The sequence below is a fragment of the Chiloscyllium plagiosum genome, chromosome 9, assembly GCF_004010195.1.
Source record: "Chiloscyllium plagiosum isolate BGI_BamShark_2017 chromosome 9, ASM401019v2, whole genome shotgun sequence".
Classification (NCBI taxonomy): Eukaryota; Metazoa; Chordata; class Chondrichthyes; order Orectolobiformes; family Hemiscylliidae; genus Chiloscyllium; species Chiloscyllium plagiosum.
The window spans coordinates 40874175-40896803 of record NC_057718.1 but is presented as its reverse complement, the minus strand read 5'-3'; the positions used below and the strand labels follow the sequence as shown (position 1 = coordinate 40896803).

Below are 22629 nucleotides of genomic sequence, written 5' to 3'. Positions count from 1 at the left end.
AAAGTTAAGACTTTAATGAATATAGAGGGTCTTTTGAAGAAAATAGTTTTAAGCTAGGAAATAACTATGAAGGGTTGTAGCTGAACACAAAAAGAAGCAGCAAGGGCATTTCACAATAAAGCTTATAGTATGATAAGAGAAACTGGATAAAAGAACAAGCTGTAACAAACAAGGAACAAAGAATGCAGACAAGTACAGCAGGATGGCCAGGTAAGAAAATAACTAACAAGTGAGGTAATTGGCTTATGATAGAATGGGAAAAGGGAGGCGTGATTCCGCAACTTGTAAACTGACTAAGAAAGCTAACAGGCTCTGTTTTGGCGCGCATTTCTGCTTTATTGCAGAAGCGTCCGGTCCTTGCAAGGCTGTAATAAACTGTTCTTGTTTCCAAGGCTTTGTCTCAGGCTGATTGATTTGTGAGTTCTGTTTCTCACAATAGCCTGGATTTTCACGCTCACGTAATGTAACAAATGAAGAGAAAGAAATCTTGCCTTTGACAAAGAAAATAACGCTCTTGAAATTTTATAAAAATAATTGGTGAAAAATTAGCGCTGGTGCGCATGCGCGCAACTACAGCCGACCAAACCGCCAGCGAGAGCACGTCGTGTCGTCAGCACGGTGACGTTTCCAGGCGACGTCAAGCAGCGCGTGGCTGGTCACCTGACCCCTTTCAGCCTACCCCGAAGAGGAGGGGGCCGATGCGAAGATGGCGGCCATTTTACAGAGGACCGTTGTCGCTCAGGCTAAGAAGCCCACTGCGTCCGTGATCTTCCTGCACGGCTCAGGTTAGACCTCGCTGATTTATCTCATGACTGTACAAGGCCTGAGGACCTGGTGTAGGAAGTGAAACCACCCCCCACCAACCTCGTCTGGCTCCGGCCGCCCACTGCGGGTCTTCCTGTCACCCATCACCGTGTCATGTCAGAAAGTGTCTGACCGCTGAATCCTGCCGGAGCATTTAAACAGCGACTCTTGTATTTTGCCATTTTTCGCACACAATTGCCAATATGTTCGTGTCCCCCTTCCACCTGTTCTTCACTTTTACCATTATAATGCTTCTGTGGTTAGGGTTTTGCTTCCTTTGGTAGTAGATATGCTCAACGCTTTAAGGTGGATTGTTAAACATTCACTTCTTAATCCAGTTCCGATTCCTCTTTCCCGTGCTCACCATACTTCTAATAAAGTGTGCTAATCATCCAGCACTGAGAATTATTGATGGTATCAGTGGTTTATTAAGATTGTTTTATAAAAGTTATTCTGTTTCCAAATGGAAATGTCACGTCTTCTAAAGACGTCATCTTGGAAAATGTTTCAACCATCAAGCATGAAAAAGCAGCAAAATCTGATTGGTTCAAATATTTTTCTTATTAATTCTTTGGTGGCATTTAATGAACAATTCTTTTTGATCATTTGGATATTTCTAATAGTGGCAACCTAGAGTCATACATCAGCACACATCTGGTAGTGAAATACAAGGTGCTTCTAAATAGTTGACAAACTGTCAAGGATCTGCAGAAGGTAGAAAGTAGGAGTCAAGGGGTCTTTTTCAGGAAGAGAGCCAGTGGGTGCAGTGGTCAGTGTTGGGACGGCAACTATTTGTGTTATATATTAACAGTCTGCACGAAGGATTCGAGGGCGTTGTTGCCAAGTTTGCAAATGACATTAAATGAGTGGAGAGGCAGGTACTGTTGAGGAAGCATGGAGGCTGCAGAAAGACTAGGGCAGCCTAGGAGAGTGGGCAAAAAAGTGGTAGATGGAATACAAGTATGGGAAAGTGTGAGGTTATGCACTTTGGTAGGAAGAATAGAGGCAGAGGGTAGTGCATGTATGCAACAAACGGTCAGAGAAGTGGCAGAGGCTGGTACAATTACAACATTTAAAAGGGACCTGGATGGGTACATGAATAGGAAGGGTTTCGAGGGATCTGGGCCAAATGCTGGCAAGAGGAACTAGACATCAAGATGATGTTTTCACTGGTAGGAGAAACTACTACCTGAGGGCACAGCCACAGATTGAGGGGGCAACTCTTTAGAACTGAGATGAGGAATTTCTTCTGCCAGAAAGTGGTGGATCTGTGGGAATCACAGCTGCAGAGGCTGTGGAAACCAAATCATTGACTATGTTTAAGTCAGGAGGCACAGGAGATTGGCACAATAACTGAAAATAATTACCTGGTTCAGAACCACAGTTTATAGCAACAGTTGAGGGAAAATAAACTGGCTTTCTTCAGTCTTTAGGTATTTTACTAGAGAGTAAGACATACAATCTGCCCTTGCAGCAGTCCAAAAGCTTCTACCATTCTCATTTGTATGCACAAAATTTTCAACTACCATTCAGAAAATTCTTGTCAGGTTGATGGCCTATGTCATTTACAACTGGTCACAACACAATAAACCAATCAATAACCTGTTGCTAGCCGAATCTCATTTTGTGCACGCCCCTGGTTCCGGCCCATTTACAGACATCCTGCCCTGCTGTTTGGACAAAGCGGCAATGTATGCACAGCTTCCAGTTTCAGTAACTTGCTTTTAAAATAGCAGCAATTCCCTCTTTAATCTTGTCCATTTCCCATTTCAATTTGCAATCAAAAATACACGAAAGTAAAAAGTACATTTTTAACGGGAATGGCAGTACCGTGATGTATAGCGCACCCAAGATAGCCTGATGCTCCTCAGTGTTAATTCCGATCCCTTAATATCTCATGGTAGCAAGTGGTTGAAGGAATTTCCTGCTTTACCATTATTTACAATCTTCACATGGGTGAGGAATCTGTACTTACCAAATTACCTGGACAAAATTCTGAGGACAGCAAAGAGACAGAATGCATTTAGGGTTGGGAACTTCAGTGTCCTCAACAAGAGTAACTGGGCATCATCACTACTGCCCAGCTGGCTGAGTCCCAAACATAGTTTTCAGACTATACTTGTGAAAAGTAGTGAGAAAACTAAAATGAAGGAAAAACCCACCTGATTGCATTCTCATGGCATAGAGACACTCTCAATCACGACAGTAGCTGACAAGACAAAGTCCCATCTTCACACTGAGGGCATATCATTTGTGTTGTGAGACTTTCTGAACTGCAATTTCTTTAGGTGTCCTGGTAATCACTAAAGCCCAGAATTTTAATTATCCTATCTTTACAAAAATAACCTTCACAGAACTGAATATTGCCTCCAAAATATTAAAATGAAACATGGGTGAGGTATTAACAACAAACTCACTCATGATTATCCCCAAATTTAGGCTTAGTCTAGTAAATAGTGTCGTATTCATACCACAGAAGTGCGAGGTAATGACCATCTCTAAGACAATCTTACTATCTCTCTTTGACATTACTGCAACCCTAACTACCCACATTTTCAGGTGTCACCATTGACTATAAACTTAGCTAGCCCAATCATGTTAATCCTGTCATTGCGTAGCCAGATCAGAGGCTGTTAATTTTATAAAGAGTTCCTGATTTCCCCAAAGCTTTTTCACTCTCGACAAAGCACAAGTCAGGAGTGTGACAGGATGCTTTCCACTTGATTAGATGAGTACAACTCCAAAAATAGACAAGAAGCTCAACCCCCATCTAAGACAAAGCATCCCTCTTCAAAGGTACACAGTAACCACCTTCAACATTCACTGTTTCAACCATTGGTGAATTATGTCTGCATCTAAAGTATAGACTGCAACAAATTAAATGGCTTCTTCGGCAGCAACTTCTAACCCCTAAGACAAGTCCTGTGGGCACTTGGGAACACCATTCCCTCCATGTTCTTCTCAGGGAAATGCAAACTGCCCCAACTTGGAAACATGTCACAATTCCACCATTGTCATTTGGTCAAACTTCTTGAACACTAGAGTTGTTGAGAATCCCTTCACTATGTGAATGGCAGCTGTGTTCAACAAGGCAATATTCGCTTTCCCCAGCACCATTAGAGATGGCTAATGAAATTTCACCTTGCTAGTAATATCCACATACCATGAATGATTTTTTTTAAAAAAACTGTAAAAGTCGTATGCTAAGATTAACTTGATTAAAAGAGAAACTTGCATTGTTGCCAAAAAAAGAGCAAATATGAGGATCAGGAGGATTTTAAAAAATCAACAAAATGTTGATAGAGGGTGTAAATAGAATGTGAGCAGACACAAACAGTACACATTGTAAGGGCTTTTAACAGGTCTGCAATAACAGAGCAATTAAAGTAAACCTTGGGTCCCTTAGACACAGGAGGAATAATGTGAAAAGGAAATGGAAGAGGTGTTAAACAAATATTTTGTGTTTGCCTTCACAGTGAAGGCTACAAGGAACAAACCATAAAGTGTGACAAATCAAGACTATCAAGGGAATCAGATTACATGAGCTTTCATACCAGTAGAGAAATGGCAGAATCTTATCATAAATAATACAGTATCAGAGCACTTGGAAATTCGACAACTTTGACAAATGTATTTGGGTTTCAGGAGACATTGATAAGTTGCTACACTGAAGGTTGTTGTGCAAAATTAATATTAACAAAATTGGGAGTAATATATTAGTGTGGTTGAGGACTGGTACAGCAAGAATAGTCAGGTTATTTTCAAGGTGGAGAAAACGAGGACTGCAGATGCTGGAGGTCAGAGTCAAGAGTGTGTTGATGGTTTCAGTTTAAGTCCAGCTGTGCACCAGTTAAAATACTGCCAGCCATACAGAGTCAGAGTTTTTACAGCATGCAAACAGAACATTCAACTGAACCTTTCTGCGCCAGTCATCAAACGTCAGCCAGGAATAGTTCTCACAGTACATGTAGTAGGAAGGAAACAAAAAAAAGATCAGCTTCTAAGTCACGTAGATGGTAGAGTTGATAGTTCGTAACAAATAGATGCTCACGATTGCAAATATACAGGAGGTCCCTGATTTACAAACTGTCATACCTACAAACGCAATATGCAGGTGTTTCATTTTAGCGGTCTGATATACAAGCATTTTCTGCACTTATAAACAGCTTCTTAAATTGTCCTACATTGATTTGTATGCAAGTTGGAAAACAACGTGTGAACGGACTCAAGAACGGAACCTGTTTGCAAACTAGGGGCTGCCCATATTTATATTTAATGTTGGCACTTGTCTGAACGACTATCGTTGTAACACCACTACAAGTATCAAGTTATATACCTGTCGTTAACACCACACCATGTTAGAACATGTTAGTAGTCTAAAGGAGTGCAACTGTTTTCCTAATGCCCAACATAACCTAGCATCTTGTTTTTATTCATTCATGGAGCAGCACATGTTGGAAAGTCTTATTGAAAATGTTAACTTTTATTGAACAAACAGCAAAAACAAAGGAAAAAAGACAGATAAAAAAATGGATTTGTTTCTTGAAACAAACGTGTGCTGCTTGCCCTTCAAACAACAACAAATTTACAGGAAATAAATAATCACTTCACCCAACTTGTATCTGTTAGAATTGAGTGTCACTTAAGTCCTGCCTAGCTGTTGCACTTAATGCTGAACGTGATGTGCAGAAAGAACAATGTCCTTCTCAGAAGACTATTGCTTCTCTCCCAGCTTTTCAGTATCCATCGCATCCTCTCTTTGACCATTTCAGGGCACAAAGTGCAAGGATTATGTGTGGTACACTCTGTCTGGAGTGTACTGCAAAGCTCCCAAGAACTGATCCAAGTGCCAGAACCTCATCTTCAAGATGTCTGTCATCTACTTCTTGATAGCCTTGGTGGAAGAATGGATGCCATTATACCTATGCTAGGCCTCGGGAATATTTAATGGAGTCACTATCCAGATTGAAGAGGGTAACCCTGATCTCCAGCCACCCTTGATAGGCATGCAGTCAATGAAACAAAGCAAAAACCGAAGCATTATCAAGGATATAGATATCATAATTGCTTCCAATGTGACTGGCACACATCTCTGATGATTAAAGGCATCAAGAATTATGGAGAGAAAACATTGAATAAAGCTCTGAGTTAGAGGAAAAGCTGTGATAATGTTAAATGATCTACTCCTAATCCTAGTTTTTATATTTCTCTAACTTCTGTGTTGGTGGAATGGAAGCATTTTCTCCTAATGTAGTCAGGTCGGAGAAAGTGAGGAATGCAGATGCTGGAGATTAGAGTCTGGAGTGCATTGCTGGGAAAGCACAACAGGTCAGGCAGCATCCGAGGAGCAAGAGAATCGACATTTCGGAATCCTGATCAAGGGCTTACACCCAAAACGTCGATTCTCCGGCTACTTTTAGATTAGATTACATTACAGTGTGGAAACAGGCCCTTCGGCCCAACAAGTCCACACCGACCCGCCAAAGCGCAACCCACTCATACCCCTAACCTAACACTACGGGTAATTTAGTATGGCCAATTCACCTGACCTGCACATCTTTGGACTGTGGGAGGAAACCGGAGTACCCAGAGGAAACCCACGCAGACACGGGGAGAACGTGCAAACTCCACACAGTCAGTCGCCTGAGGCGGGAATTGAACCCCAGACTCTGGCGCTGTGAGGCAGCAGTGCTAACCACTGGGCCACCGTGCCGCCCACTCTGATGCTGCCTGACCTCCTGTGCTTTCCCAGCAACACACTTTCAACTGCTGATGTAGTCAGCTATGATATGATATGACACTGTCAAGGCAACATATAAGGGAAGGAGCTGGAAATGTGTTGCTGGAAAAGCGCAGCAGGTCAGGCAGCATCCAGGGAACAGGAGAATCGACGTTTCGGGCATAAGCCCTTCTTCAGGATGCTGCCTGACCTGCTGCGCTTTTCCAGCAACACATTTCCAGCTCTGATCTCCAGCATCTGCAGACCTCACTTTCTCCTCAACATATAAGGGAAGCCAGCTATGTCGTCAAAGCTTAAAGCCCAGGTTGCAGCACCGATCGTGTCATGGTGAAACATTATAAAGTGGTGTGAATTGTCACAAATTGAATCAATAGGAGCCTTGATATATTTGAGGATTGAGAGATCCTACATAGGTCCCCAGTGAATCCTTGGAAGCAACCTGTTGCATTAAAATTTAACGCAGCCATAACCTTGATGGCCACTAACCCCTTCAAGTTGCTAGTCCTGATTCAACAAATGGCACAGTTTTCAGATGGTGTCCCGGGAGATTTTCAGACTGAGGTGGCAATGTGCCTAGTTTATCTGGAGGAAAAGGCATTGAGGATAATAAACACTCAGTCTTCTATACTCCCTCCACATCCGAAGGGGATCTGAAGCTGTGACCTCATGATGTGCAGTCAGTTTGTCAGCCGCTGCAAGTTGCTGCTGATCCTGGACTTGTTGGCGCATCTGATCCTCCTTGATTTCTCTATACCTTTGTTGCACCATGACCATCGCTGCAATTATCACTGCTGTGGCTGGATCCTGTGTTGGTCATGCTTCAATGAACCTGTGTGGGGAATATTGGAATCAAAATATGTTCTTAATAACATTGACAGCATTTGCTTCACACACAAAAGAGGGCTTCACGCAGTCATCCATACAGTGGGTCTTGGAGGACTCTGCCAAGGATGATCTCTTCATGCACTTTTGACGTAGTGGACCTTATTTGATGCATGCTGCACAGACCATAGCTAATTGTAAGTACAGTAGGACTACTGACACTTTACTCCGGCCTCCCACTAAAAAGCCTCAACTCACTTCTCACAAACCTCACCCCTCAACCCCACCTCATCAACCTCACCCCCATCCCCACCTCACCCAAGAAAAGCAGCATTGCCTCCAAGCATGTTTGAGATAACTTCAAATTCAAGGCTAGAGGAAATCAGTTCCATGCCCTAAACTTTGAAACCTTGGATTGTCTTTGTGAATTGTGGCCTTCAGGTCACCCTTTTTTTAAGTTCACTTGTGATTGATGCTGCTTCACAGCGATGACTATGACCAATTTGTATTGACAAGTGAGATCCTGCTTGAGAGCAGGATTTGTATGCAAATATTTGGGTCCTGCATGCATTTCACACTCAAGGTACTATGATTGCAGATGTCTGCAGCCTGTACTGTGAAAGTGTCTAGTTGATATAGTTGCCCCCTCGAAGGGCATCTCATCACTGACAAGTAGATCCTACATGATCAGGTAGACAAAACACTGTTCACCCACTCTGGATGTGGCTACAGCCATTTTCCATTTCAACTTCACATTTGTCTTTCAGATAAAGATAAAAGGCAACATAGGTCACATTTCATAGAACAAGTTAGATGGTCGGTTTTAATCAGGTACAGACCCACTGGGCCACAGAATCTTTTTCAGTGCTGTAGATCTCTAAGACTAAGTCAAAGGCTCATCCTTGTAATCTAGATTCCCATAAATGTTAATGTTTCGTTCTTCTTTGCATTCTGTTAACCCAATCACATGTGAGCCTCCACATGTTCCCAACACACTTTCATTTACATCTTCCAACATTACCCCCTGAGCTCTGAGCCAAACAGCTTATCCACGCTAGATCAACACACTGTGCTATCTCTCTTGATTCCCACGGCAAGGTCAGAGTATGGTACCCCCATCCCTCTTCCCTCCCTTCCCTGCCTACACTATCCATACACTATCGTCTCTCTTGACCCACCGCCACCCCAAAAATATGTTAAGTTCCCTCTCTTCATAATTTTTCCTGTCTGCATCCTTGAATACTGCTTCTAATTCCCACAATTCTTTATCACTGTAGTGGCCCTTGATGATAATCCCCTTTCACTTTCGGTGATCAGACCCCCATGTTTGATTATGGTCCACTCTTTGGAACAACCTGGAAGGACAGCTCTGCCTGATGAGTTACTGGACCTTTGACTGATATCTGTGCAGTTCCCTGACTGAATTCCCTTGAATCCTCATACTAGTTGCACTAGACCTACAGGACTGACTGTGGCCCAGTCCCCCAAATATAGTGATATGGAACTCCTGACCCTCTTGCTGGTATTTTTAAGGGGAGCATTGCAGAAGATAATCTATTTCATAACAGCTCGAAACTATTTTCCTTCATTAAGAGTAAGTGTTTTACGTGTCTAGCTTCAGCCAAGATTGTGCAACCCTGAAACCAAAATGGCTTTCAAGCTATGGGTGTTTCCCTGAAGTCAAAACAAAATCCACCTGTCGGTAGTCCTATCTGAAACCTGATGCACATATGTTTGTTCACTTGTAAAACTCTACCCAATGAAAGCAAAACCCTAACTACACTGAAGGAAGTCTTTCTCATTTAGTGCAAAAGTCAATCACTAAATCCCTTCTGAAGTCCTTACATCACCGATACTGAACTGTATGCATTGCATAGGTGTTGATCTGAGCATATCATTAATAATCCACATTGATGTGTGGAGGACAGTGTCCAAGTATTCTGTGTAGCTGCTTTCAACCCACACTGGGGAGCAGTGTTCTGCTGAACTGTACATGAGAAGAATGCTAACAGCACTAAAAGTGCTAGTTTCTGGATAATATTTATTCTTTGTGTTTTGGTCTTTTTCTGAAACCCTTTTACAGGTGTTTGCGGTTCTTGAGGTTGCAATTCAGGTTGACTGCAAGCTACCTGGATACATTCATTTCTGATCGATTTGCTGCAAGAAAAGTCCTGGAATTTGCTGTTAGCCAATGAGTTGCTGAAGTGGAAAATAATGACTATACTCTTAATTTAGTTCAGGCGGAGATGCCTGTATTTCAGATATTGCTGTAGACATGCTATTGCTGAGTTCAACTTTTTCAACTGTTAGTAGCTTGAAAATTGCATATTATTCTGTACTGTACCTTTTTGTGTCTTTTAGGTGATACTGGACAAGGTATAAGAGCATGGATAAAAGATGTATTAAAACAAGATCTGAATTTTCAGCACATACGTATAATTTATCCAACAGCACCTTTAAGGTATTTAAAATACATGAGAATAGATATGCATTGCAAGTTTGCTTAACATCCAATTAGAATGACTCACTCTCTCAGCTAGAATTGAAAATGAAAGAAATAACATTTTGTTTTTTTTTTAATTTATTCATTCACGGGATGAGGGTGTCACTGGCTAGGCCAGCATTTATTGTCCATCCCTAATTGGGCAATTAAGAGTCAACCACATGTAGACCAGACCAAGTAAGGATGGCAGTTTCCTTCCCTAAAGGACATTAATGAACCAGATTGTTTTTTTCCCCGACAATCAACAATGGATTCAGGGACATCGTTAAACTCTTAATTCCAGATATTTGTTGAACTCAAATTCCACCATCTGCCTTGGCAGGATTCAAACTCAGTCCCCAGAACATTTCCTGGGTCTCTGGATTAACAGTCCAATGATAATACCACTCGGAGATTGAGTTATAAATGCTGTTTTGTCTTATCTGAATCACAATAAATTCACAAGATTATCAGACTGTTTCTTGATCCCTTCCTTCAACAGTTATTTTGAGTATAAATATTCAACTTGTTGGTGTTTTCTGATATCGAAATGCTATAGAAATGCTTATTTAAAAATACTGTTGGATTCCCATGCATTTCTCCCAGTGAATTGTGGGTTATATACTCTATACGTCTGATTCTCTTCAGTTCTAATCTGGCTTGGTCTCTCTTTCATTTTTTGTTTCTTCAAATACATGGACTCAGTCTTTTTAGATGGAAGTTGGTTTACCTCCCAGAATCCTTCCATTTCTACCCTTTTCCTTCAGCGACTTTGTATGCTTTACAAATTTGATTATGGAGAAATTGGAATGATAAAGAGGAGGAAGCCTACTTCACTATTACCATCTGTAACACTCCCATTTTCCATACTCTCTAATTCAATTCCCTCATGATTCTTTCGTTCCCACCCCACCCTCAGCACTCACCACTACTTTACCTCACATCTATTCATCTCGTGCTGTGTCTACTCCTCTTTCCTCACATTTGCCCTCCCTAAGATTCGCTTTCTCAACCCCTGGTCCCTCCCCAACTTTAGCACCTCAGTTGCAATCCCACCCATCTGCTTGTTAGCCATCACTCTGAGTCCTTTGCTCATTTGCCTCAAATCACTCATCTCTATCTCTCGTTCTCCACCCATTGCTTGCCCTTCCGTTGTTTGCCCCATCACTTATTCCTCCATTGTCTCTTGCCTCCTTCATTCCCCCACTGCTCCCTGTAATTTTTCCTGTCCAGAGACCTCCAAGGTAAATGAGTGGCAACCTCCCAACCATTGACGTGCCAGTTAATGTGTGCAGTGCTTTCCAACAGGCACTCAGCATAGAGGGGACACTGCCCAGAATGTTTTCAGCCTAACTGCTGTTGTGCATTCAGTCCCAGTCATTTACCAGTGCCACATCGCTTATTGCAACTCTCATTTACCCCCACTGATGCTTGCTCGCCTGCTATCACGTCACTCACTCACTCACCCACATGCCTCCTGGTGCTCACTGACACTCCTTCCTATTGCTCTTCTGCTCCACCTCCTGCCCCCTTAGCCCGCTCACCATCCAGTTGCTCATCCACTCACACCCATGTCGTTCCCCACTCACTTTCCTATGGTCAACCTAACCACCACTTCAGTTGCCACCCTCCTACATTATCGCAGTTGCTTGCCTCGCATTTTGGCTCTGAGCTCTTTTTCAGACTCTCTTCCTTGCAACAGGAGACAGGGAACAGGAGACAGTTGGTTCTCAACAACAGGCTAATTTACATTCATAGATTCAACACAACCAAGATAATTAGTTGGTTTCAAGGTTAATATGTTTATAATACTGCTCAAGTAAGCACAAAAGTCACCTTTTTAAAGAATTATATTTATGTATTCATACTGATATGTAAAACATAGCCAGTTTAACTTTTTCATGCTTTGCATTATTTTTGAAGTCTTCAATTCAGGTAGTGATTCTTGCTCCTTTACTGTCCTACATTTGCTTTGTGCTTTTAACATTTTTATTTTCAATTTTTCAGGCCATATACACCAATGAATCAATCTATGTCAAATGTGTGGTTTGACAGGCACAAAATTGCCATAAACTGCCCAGAACATCTTGAATCAATAGATTCAATGTGCCAAACATTGAGTAGCTTTGTAGAGGAAGAGGTCAATGCTGGAGTTGCAAAGGACAGAATAATCTTAGGTAAGATATGTTATCAGTTTTCCTAACATTTGAAAAAATGTGCAGTAATCTGAGAATCTACCTTTCTTTTCTATTCCTGTTTCCTGTCTGCTATCCTTCTATCAAACATATTTATGCTGGCACAGTCGCTGGATTGTATCACGGGTTCACCGTCTAAAAATAAAGATGCATATAGTTGATCATCTCCCTTTGCATTTAGAACCTTGGTCATATCATTTAGGTTTTGAAGTCAATTTTTTTTATATCTTCTAGGCAAAGAGGATTGTTTTACTTTAGAAAATATGTGCACTTGTCTAACGTTCTCCTCCTAATGTGATTTCTTTTCTTGATACTGAGGAAACCTTACACCATCATGTCAACTCTGGTGAGAGGAAATACACAATTTCAGCGGATTGGTAAATTTGGTATTGCTATAACTTCACTCAAATGGATCTAGTGGTTTTTAACATACACAAGTAATAAATTAAACTAAGGGTAATATTCTTTTGATTTTGTCTTTTAGTTTGGTGTCAAAAATTAACCATCAGCTTTACATAACTTTTAACATGACCAACATATGCCAGATGTTATTTTGGCAAACATATATTCTTGTTTATTATCTATACTGACAAATATATCTGGTATTAATTAAATGATGTGTTGTACTTGCCATCCAAAACTGTTGAAAAGTTACAGCTGATATTTGGAATGAAACCATTAGTAAATTGGCTAAGAAGAAACACAAATAAGGAGGTCAATAGCTTAATTCTCTATTAGTTGTTGTAGATAGTAACATTATTCTGCAGCAGCAACAACTTTTATAAGATAGCATAAATCTTTAGCAGTGCAAGCAGCATCATCGACATCAGGGTTAGCCAATTTATAAGTGTCTGGAAGTTGAAGCATTTACCAACCTTTCAGCATAGCTTTCTTTGTTCTCATTCAGCACAGTGCGCTCCTACATCATGCTAAACTTGAGTCAGTGTAAATTCAGAATGGCCATCTGTAATCAGGTCTGAGATTCATTAGTTCTCAGCTGTATATTTGTGCTGCAATTAAAACTGTACTATTTATATACACATTTGGAGAAACTACAGTATCATGGATGTTGGAAAAATGTAATCATTGTGTAGGAAGTCAAAACATGTCCCAGTAGTTATGTTTTCTCTGATTCAAATATTCTGCACAAATGCTAAGTAGTGAAGCTTAGATGTTCACTGAAATGTCAAACTAGGTGACGTACTGTTACCAGGATAATCATTATATCCCTGGATCAGTTTTAGACGTATTGAATTTGTAAGGTCCAGCGTGTATTTTTTAAAACAGGACTAATATAGAAGCCCAAAATCTTTTTTTAAAATTCTCTTGTGTGTGGTATGGGTGTCACTGGCTAGCCAGCACTTATTGCCCATCCATCTTTGCCCTTGAGAAGGTGATGGTGAGCTGCCTTCTTGAACCACTGCAGATGCCTTGTAGTTGGTGGGCAAGCTTTGGGGAGTCAGGAGATGAATTACTCAGCACAGTATTTCTAGCCTCTGACATGCTTTTGTATGTGTTTATATGGTGACTCCAGTTGAATTTCTAGTCAATGATAGCCCCAGGATGTTGATAATGGTAACACCATTGAAGGTCATGAGGTAGTAGTTAGGTTGTCTCTGATGGTCATTGCCTGGTCATTTGTGTGGCGCAAATGTTACTTTCCATTTGTCAGCCCAAGTTGTCCGGATCTTGTTTCATTTGAATGTGGATTGCTCAGTATTTGATAAGTCTCGAAGGATGCTGAACATTGTGCAATCATCCCCACTTTTGATCTTATGTTGGAGGAAAGGTCATTGATGAAGCAGCTGGAAATTGTTGGGTCTAACACACAAATCTGAGGAACTTCTGCAGAGATGTCCTGGAGCTGAGATGATTGACCCTCCACCAACCACAACAATCTCACTATGTGTTAGGTATGACTCCAGACACCTGACAGTTTGCCTCTGACAGCCATTGATTCCAGTTTTGCTAGGGCTCATTGATGCCACACTCGGTCAAATGCAGCCTTGATGTGACGGGGTGTCATTCTCCCTCACCTCTGGAATTCAGCTCTTTTGTCCATGTTTGAACCAAGGCTGCAATGTGGTCAGGAGCTCAATGGCTCTGGTGAAACCCAAATTTTGCATTTATTGCTGAGCAGGTGCTGTTTGATAGCAATTTTGATGACTCCTTCCATCACTTTATTGATGATCAACAGTACTCTGAAGGGACACTACTTAGTCAGGTTGGACTTTTCCTGCCTTTTATGTACAGGACATACTCAGACAATTTTCTACATTGTCAGGTAGATGCCCATGTTACAACTGAACTGGAACAGCTTAGCTAGGGGAACGACAAGCACAAGTCTTCAGTACTATTGCCGGAAAGTTGTCAGGGCCCTTAGCCTTTGCAGTATCCAGTGTCTCCAACCATTTCTTGAGTGAATCAAATTGCCTGAAGACTGGTATCTGTATTGCTGGGGACCATTGGAGGAGGCTGAGATGGATCTTCCACTCGGCACTTCTGGTTTAAGATTGCTGCAAAAGCTTCAGCCTTATCTTTTGCTCTGATGTGCCTGGCTCTTCCATCATTGAGGATGGGGATTTTTGTGGAGCCGCCTCCTTCAGTGCATTGTTTAGCCAACTGCCACCATTCATGATTGGATGTGGCAGGACTGCAGAGCTTAGATCTGGTCCGTTGATTGTGGGATCATTTAGCTCTGTCTATCACTTACTGCTTATGCTGTTTGGCATGCAAGTAGTCTTGTTTGATGGCTTCACCAGGTGACATCTCATCCTCAGGTATGCCTGGTGCTGCTGCTGGCATGCCTTCCCATACTATCCATTAAACCAGGATTAGTCCCCTGGCATGATGGTAATGGTTGAATGGGGGAATATGCCGAGCCATGAAGTTACAGATTGTGCTGGAGTATAATCCTGCTGCTGTTGATGATACATAGCGCCTCATGGATGCCCAGTCTTGAACTGCTACATCTGTTCAAGGTCTGTCCCATTTAGCACAGTGATAGTGCCACACAACACGATGGAGGTTATTCTCAATGTGAAGGCGGGACTTTGTCTCCACAAAGTCTATCTCGTGGTGGCTCTTACTGATTCTGTCATGGACAGATGCATCTGCCATTGGTAGGTTGGTAAGGTTAAAGTCAAGTATGTTTATCCCTCTTGTTGGTTTCCTCAACCCTGCTACAGATCCAGTCTAACAGGTATGTCCTTTAGGACCAGACCAGATCCATCAGTAGTACTGCTGCTGAGCCACTCTTGGTGGTGGATGTTGAAATCTCCCACCAGATTACATTTTGTACCCTTGTCATCCTCAGCACTTTCTACAAGTGTTGTTCAATGTAGACGAGAACCGATTCACCACCTGAGGGAGGATGGTACATGGTAATCAGTGAAAGGTTTCTTTGCCCATGTTGAATCTGAAGGCACAACACTTCATGGAATCTGGAGTCAATGTTGAGGACTCCCAAGGCAACTCCCTCCCAACTGTGCTGCCACTTCTGGGTCTGTCCTGCAGTTGGGAAAGGACATATCCAGGGATGGTAATGGAGGTGTCTGAGACATTGTTAGGTGTGATTCTGTAAGTATGACCATGTCAGGTTGTTGCTTGACAAATCTGTGAGACAGCTCTCCTAACTAGTCCCTAGATGTTAGTAAAGAGTTCTTTGCAGCGTCAACAGGGTTGTTTCTGCCAAGATCTTTTCTGGTGCCTAGGTAAATGCCAGCTGATCCATCCAGTTTCATTTCTTTGAGACTTTATAGCGATTGGTACAACTGAATAGCTTGCTACACCATTTCAGAGGGCAGGCGGAAGTGAATACTGCAGATGCTGGAGATTAGAGTCAAGTGTGGTGCTGGGAAAACACAGCTGGTCAGGCAGCATCCGAGGAGCAGGAAAATCGACATTTCAGGCAAAAGCCCTTTGTCATTTCAGAGGACAATTGAGAGTCAACCACATTGCTGTGTCTCTGAAGTCACATGTAGGCCAGAGCAAGTGAGACTTCCTTCCCTGAAGGGCATTAATGAACCAGATGGGTTTTTCCAACAATTGACAATGATTTCATAGTCAGCAGTAGATTCTCAAATCCAGATTTTTTTACTACTGAATTCAAATTCCACCATCCGCCATGGTCGGATTCAAACCCAGAACATGAGCTGAATTTCTGGATTAATAGTCTAGTGATAATACCACTAGGCCATCACCTTCCCATCTAAACATTAACTGTTCAAATATCAGCATCAACGTTACTAATAACAACCCCCACCATGGTGGTCACAATATTCTTTCTTCTAATCTTCCTGAGTTACTGAGAGACTGGCGTGTATATCTTATTTGATTTTTGTTTTTGCTTTGCACTTGCTTCTCATTCCTTATGTGTGTTGAATTAATATTTCTTTTCACAGTTTTTATTCAAGGAATTTGTGGAAATCAGTCATAATAGACACTGCCAGACCCAGTGGGTTTCTCCAGCACCTTGTCTTTATTTCATATTCCTAACTTCCACAGTATTTTACTTTTAACATCAAACCTAATGTTTTTGAAATGGGCTAGAAATATTTGCATTCCCTACAGATCATAAAAATTGCAATAATTTCTTGACTGCTTGTCTAAGAAATTTTCAGAATTTTTGACTTTGGCCATTCCCATCCCTACAACTTCAGCAAATAACATACCATAAAAGAAAATGCAGAATAGCAGGGATTATGACCCATCACTTGTTACATCAACCAGTCTGTGTATTTGCCACAGACAGTGACTCTGGCTATCATTCCATTGTAAAACTGCAGTATCTGTTTTACAGCTTTATCAGAATATCCAAATGTGGCTAAGAATTTCCACAAGCGCCTCTGTTTTCATGCCAAAGGCCTACATTAGGTCAGCAAATGCACATTAAAGTTCCATCCATTGTTCATTACATTTCTGTTATATTCACCAGAGGTTGAAGATCATGTCACAAGCATCTTTGCCTTTCCTGAACTCACTTTGACTTTCTGGCAGTATGCATTCTGCCAAGAGATTTAACAAGTCTGTTAAGTTGGATTCTTCCAAGAATATTATCAGATATCATAAACAGTGGAATTCTTCCATGGTTGTCACATATAGTTTTGTCCTTTACATTGTACATCTGAACAATTGTGGCATCCTTAAACTCCTGAAGAATGGCTTGTTGATCCCATGTTCATTAATTTAATTCTGAGAATTTGCTGCCGAGCTGGGATTCCTCAGTTTTGAAAATTTCTCAGTGAGGACTCCATCTGAGCCTGAAGTCCTCCTTGACAGTAGGAGTCAGATGGCTTTGACAACAAAACAGAAGGGTTCTTTTCTAACTTGCTGACACTCGGGCCAACCCTCATATATATTACTTGGATGGTGCAGCTTCATGCAATAGAAAAGTAAAATACCGTAAATGTTGTGTATCTGAAATGAAAACACGTGCTAGGGATACTCAGGAGGGTTGTGGCTACAGCAGACAAGCACTTAATGTAAAAGTCACTCATAGTTTCGGATATTCAGAATTTAATGTTTTAAGACTTTCTGCATTGATCAGTTCAAATACATCTGAAAATTGATTGGTTTGAATCTAGGCAGAGAATGAAGTGTGGATATGATCAAGAACACAATCACTGACGGAGCAGATCAAATTATGAAAATACCGGTGTGACAGAAGTCTGCATGGCTATTTAAGGTGTATTATATGAGCATAATATAAAAAGAATATATTGAGAAGTAGTTTAGGAAATGAGTTGTACGTGTTCAACAGTATATAGATAATTGCTGTATATTTTAAGTATTATGTCTTAATAATTAATAAAACACATTTGAGTTGGTGAAAAGTATAAATAATGCAAGATGTCTGTAGACTTGTGCTTTTAGTTGGTCCTTGTTGTTGAATTTTATGTTTCAGTACATATTAGTGGCCTTTTGCACGTGGAAATGTTGTGTAACTTCTGTGATGCATCATCAGTGTTCTATTTCATAGATTCTATAGGTCAAAACTCACAATACCAGTTTATAATCCAATAGCTTTGTTTGAAAAAATAAGTTTTCAGAGCCCTGTTCCACCTTCTGGTGTTAGTGAGAACGAAGACATCCAACACAGAATTTATAAGTAAAAATTCAAAAATTAATACAACTGATGCAAATGTATTGAACAAACCTAAGGTGACTTAAATATTCAGTCGGTTAGAACGGAGATGGAAGTTTCAATTGATTAATGTGCAAATCTCAGAATTTCTTTCAAATCACTGCCCTGAGATAACAACCTTTTATCAGAATAAAAGAGGTGACAACTCTGGTCAGACAATGTATTTTAGGTATGAGGCTTGTTAGGATCTGTCTGTGTCTATTTGCAGACAGATTCTATTTTGTACAAAAAGCATCCGATTTGTAGACAGTCAATTAATGTGACATTTTATAAATTCCTACTTTGGAAATAGAACCTGACTGACTCCAAGTTAAGACACAGACAAATCTTAAACAAAGCCTCACACCTAAAATGCATTGTCTGGGCTGATATGTCACCTCTTTTATACTAATAAAAGATTAAGTTATCTTGGGGCAGTGACTTGAAAGAAATTATTGGATTTGCATATTAATCAATCAAAACCTGCATCTCCATTCTAATTGATTGAAGATTTAATAGCCAACTTAGGTTTATTCAATACATTCGAGTCTTTAATAGCCATGTAGACTTCTGTCATCGTGTTCTTGATCATATCCACACTTCATTCTCAGTCTATAGATTCAAACCAATCAATTTTCAGACACGTGAACCGATCAATGCAGAAATTCTTAAAACATTAAATTCTGAATATCTGAAACTGTGAGTGACTTTTACATTAACCGCTTGTGTCCGATGTCTTCTCTTTCAGTAGCACCTAAAGAAGGAGCAGGGCTTCAAAAGTTTGTGTTTTCAGATAAACCTGTTGAACTATAACCTGGTGTTCTGTGATTTTTGACTTTGTCCAACCCAGCCTAACACCGACACCTCCACATAGTCATAGCGATGTACAGCACAGAAACAGATCCTTCAGTCCAACTCGTCCATGCCGACCAGATATCTTAACCTAATCAAGTCCCATTTGCCAGCACTTGGTCCATATCCCTCTAAACCCTTCCTATTCATACCCATCCAAATGCCTTTTAAATGTTGTAATTGTACTAGTCTCCACCATTTCCTCTGGCAGCTCATTCCATACATGCACCACCCTTTGCATGAAGAACTTGCCCCTTAGATCCCTTTTAAATCTTCCCTGTTTCTCCATAAATCTACGCCCTCTAGTTCTGGACTCCCCACCCAAGAGAAAAGACCTTGTCTACTTACCTTGTCCATGTCTCTCACAATTTTATAAACCTCTGTTAAGTCACTCCTCAGCCGCCGATGCTCCAGGGAAATCAGCCCTAGACAATTCACCCTCTCCCTATTAGCTTAGACTCTCCAGCCCTAGCAACATACTTGTAAATCTTTACTGAACTCTTTCAAGTTTCACTACATTGTTCCTCTCGGAGGGAGTCCAGAATTGAACACAATATTCCAAAAGTGGCCGAACCAATGTCCTGTACAGCTGCACTATGACCTCGCAACTCCTATACTCAACACTCTGACTAAAGAAGAAAGCACACCAAATGCCACCTTCACTATTCTATCTATCTGCGTCTCTACTTTCAAAAACTATGAACCTGCACTCCATGGTCTCTTTGTTCAGCAACAGTCCCCAGGACCTTACCATTAATTGGTTAGGCCTCTGTTGGAATATTGTGTGCAATTCTGGTCTCCGTCCTATTGGAAAGATGTTGTGAAACTTGAAAGGGTTCAGAAAAGATTTATAAGGATTTTGCCAGGGTTGGAGGATTTGAGCTATAGGGAGAAGCTGAACAGGCTGGGGCTGTTTTCCCTGGAGCGTTGGAGGTTGAGGGTGACCTCATAGAGGTTTACAAAATCATGATGGGTATGGATAGGATAAATAGACAAAGTCTTTTCCCTGGGTTCGGGGAGCCCAGAACTAGAGGACATAGGTTTAGGGTGAGAGGGGAAAGATATAAAAGAGACCTAAGGGGCAAAGTTTTCACACAGAGGGTGGTACGTGTATGGAATGAACTGCCAGAGGAAGTGGTGGAGGCTGGTACAATTGCAACATTTAAAAGGCATTTGGATGGGTATATGAATAGGAGGGGTTTTGAGGGATATGGGTTGGGTGCTGGCAGGTGGGACTAGATTGGGTTGGGGTATCTGGTCGGCATGGACGGGTTGGACCGAAAGGTCTGTTTTCATGCTGTACATCTCTATGACTCTAAGTGTATAAGTCCTGTCCTGATTTGCCTTTTCAAAATGCAGTGCCTCACATTTATCTAAATTAAACTCCATCTGCCACTCGTTGGCCCATTGGCCCATCTGATGAAGGTCCTGTTGCACTCTAAGGTAACCTTCTTTGCTGTCCACTATGCCTCGAACTTCGGTGTCAACTGCAAACTTACTAACTATATCTCCAATGTTCACATCCAAATCATTTATATAAATGACTAAAAGCATTGGACCCTGCACTGACCTCTGTGGGACACCACTGGTCACAGGCCTCCAGTCTAAAAGCACCCCTCCAACACCACCCTCTTGTACCTTCGAGCAGGTTCTGTATCCAGTGGCTAGTTCTCCCTGTATTCCATGTGATCTAACCTTGCTAATCACTCTACCATGAGGAACCTTGTCGAATGCCTTACTGAATTCCATGTAGACTATGTCCACCGCTCTGCCCTCATTGCTCCTCTTTATTACTTCTTCAAAAAATCAATCAAGTTAGTGAGGTATGATTCCCCAAGCACAAAGCCATATTGATTATCCATAATCAGTGCTTGCCTATCCAAATGCATGTAAATCCTTTCCCTCCAACTAATGTCAGGCTCATTGGTGTATAGTTCCCTGGCTTTTCCTGACCACCTTTCCTAAATAGGCACCACGTTAGCCAACCTCCAGTCTTCCAGCACTTCACCTGTGACTATCGATGGTCCAAATGTCTCAGCAAGGGGCCCAGCAATCACTTCCTTAAGCTTCCCACAGAGTTCTAGGGTACACTCGATCAAATCCTGGAGATTTATCCACCTTTATGCATTTCAAGACATTCAGCACCACCTTCTCTTTAATAAGATGTCACCATCTATTTCCCCACATTCTATATCTTCCGTGTTCTTCTCCACAGTAAATACTGATGCAAAATACTCGTTTAGTATCTTCCCCCATCTCCTGTGGTTCCATACGTAGGCTGCCTTCTGCTCTTTGAGGGGTCCTAAACTCTCCCGAGTTAGCCTTTTGTCCTTAAGGTATTTATAAAGACCCTTTGGATTCTCCTTAACCCTGTTTGCCAAAGCTATCTCATGTCCCCTTTTTGCCCTTCTGATCTCCCTGGTACTACCGTTATACTCGTCCAAGGATTCACTCGAGCTTTGCTGTTCACACCTGACATATGCTTCCTACATTTTCCTAGCCAAAGCCTCAATGTCTCTCGACCTCCAGCATTCCCTACACTTTCCAGTTTTGCTTTTCACCCAAACAGGGACATACTGTCTCTGGACACTCGTTATCTCATTTTTGAAAGCTTCCATTTTCCAGCTGTCCCTTTACCAGCAAACATCCGTCCCCAATCAACTTTTGAAGGTTCTTGCCTAATACTGTCAAAATTGGCCTTCCCCCAATTTAGAACTTTAACTTTTAGATCCAGTCTATCCTTTCCATCACTATTTTAAAATAAATAGAATTATGGTTGCTGACCCCAAAGTTCTCCCCCACTGACACCTCAGTCACATGCCCTGCCTTATTTCCCAAGAGTAGGTCAAGTTTTGCACCTTCTCTAGTAGGTACGTCCACATACTGAATCAGAAACTTTTCTTGTACACACTTAACAAATTCCTCTCCATCCAAACTCTTAATACTATGGCACTCCTAATCTAGGTTTGGAAAGTTAAAACCCCTACCATAACCACCCTATTATTCTTACAGATAACTGAGTCCTCCTTACAAATGTATTTCTCAATTTCCTACTGACTACTCAGGGAGTTTATAGTACAATGCCAATAAGGTGATCATCCCTTTCTTAGTTCTCAGTTCCACCAAATAACTTTTCTGGATGTATTCCCAGGAATATCCATGGTTGGGTAGCGCTCACATTCTCTGAAGTTTAAATTAATGGTTTTCCACTAAAATAAACTATTCTCATGTTTCCAAGCATAAAGCATGATGATAATGAGTCAGTTACACAATTAAATCTGTGTTATATTTTGGAATGTGTAACAAATCATTGACTATACTTGTACATAAAAAGATGTTTCCCTTTAAGAGCCCATACAATTTGAGGTAGTTTTTTTATATATGTATAAGCAGTGTATTACTGAATGAAGTCAGAAAGGAACCCTCGCAAGGAAACAAATGATGTGCAGTTATCTGGATCTTCGATAAAGTTTGCTGATTGTCAGTATTGAGGAAATGCCTTTGCTGGATACTAACTGATGTTGAACAAGCTAAACAAACTCACATAGTTTCACAAAGCTGAAAGTTTTTTTTGTGTTGTTTTATGTTTGAAGGAACTGATGACAAACTG

General features: G+C 41.2%; 1 protein-coding gene across 2 annotated transcripts in view; it reads left to right on the top strand.

Moving 5' to 3' along the window:
• The first annotated feature begins 640 nt into the window (after positions 1-640).
• The window catches only part of lyplal1 (lysophospholipase like 1), a 64774-nt gene continuing 42785 nt past the window's right edge, over positions 641-22629 (top strand). Inside the window, exons 1-3 of one of the 2 annotated variants that reach the window (XM_043695787.1) lie at positions 641-785; positions 9728-9827; positions 11856-12025. In XM_043695787.1, the coding sequence (XP_043551722.1) occupies positions 707-785; positions 9728-9827; positions 11856-12025 (349 nt within the window). In that variant the 5' untranslated portion in view covers positions 641-706. The remainder of the gene's footprint in view (positions 786-9727; positions 9828-11855; positions 12026-22629) is intronic. The other variant, XM_043695786.1, reaches the window with a different exon arrangement.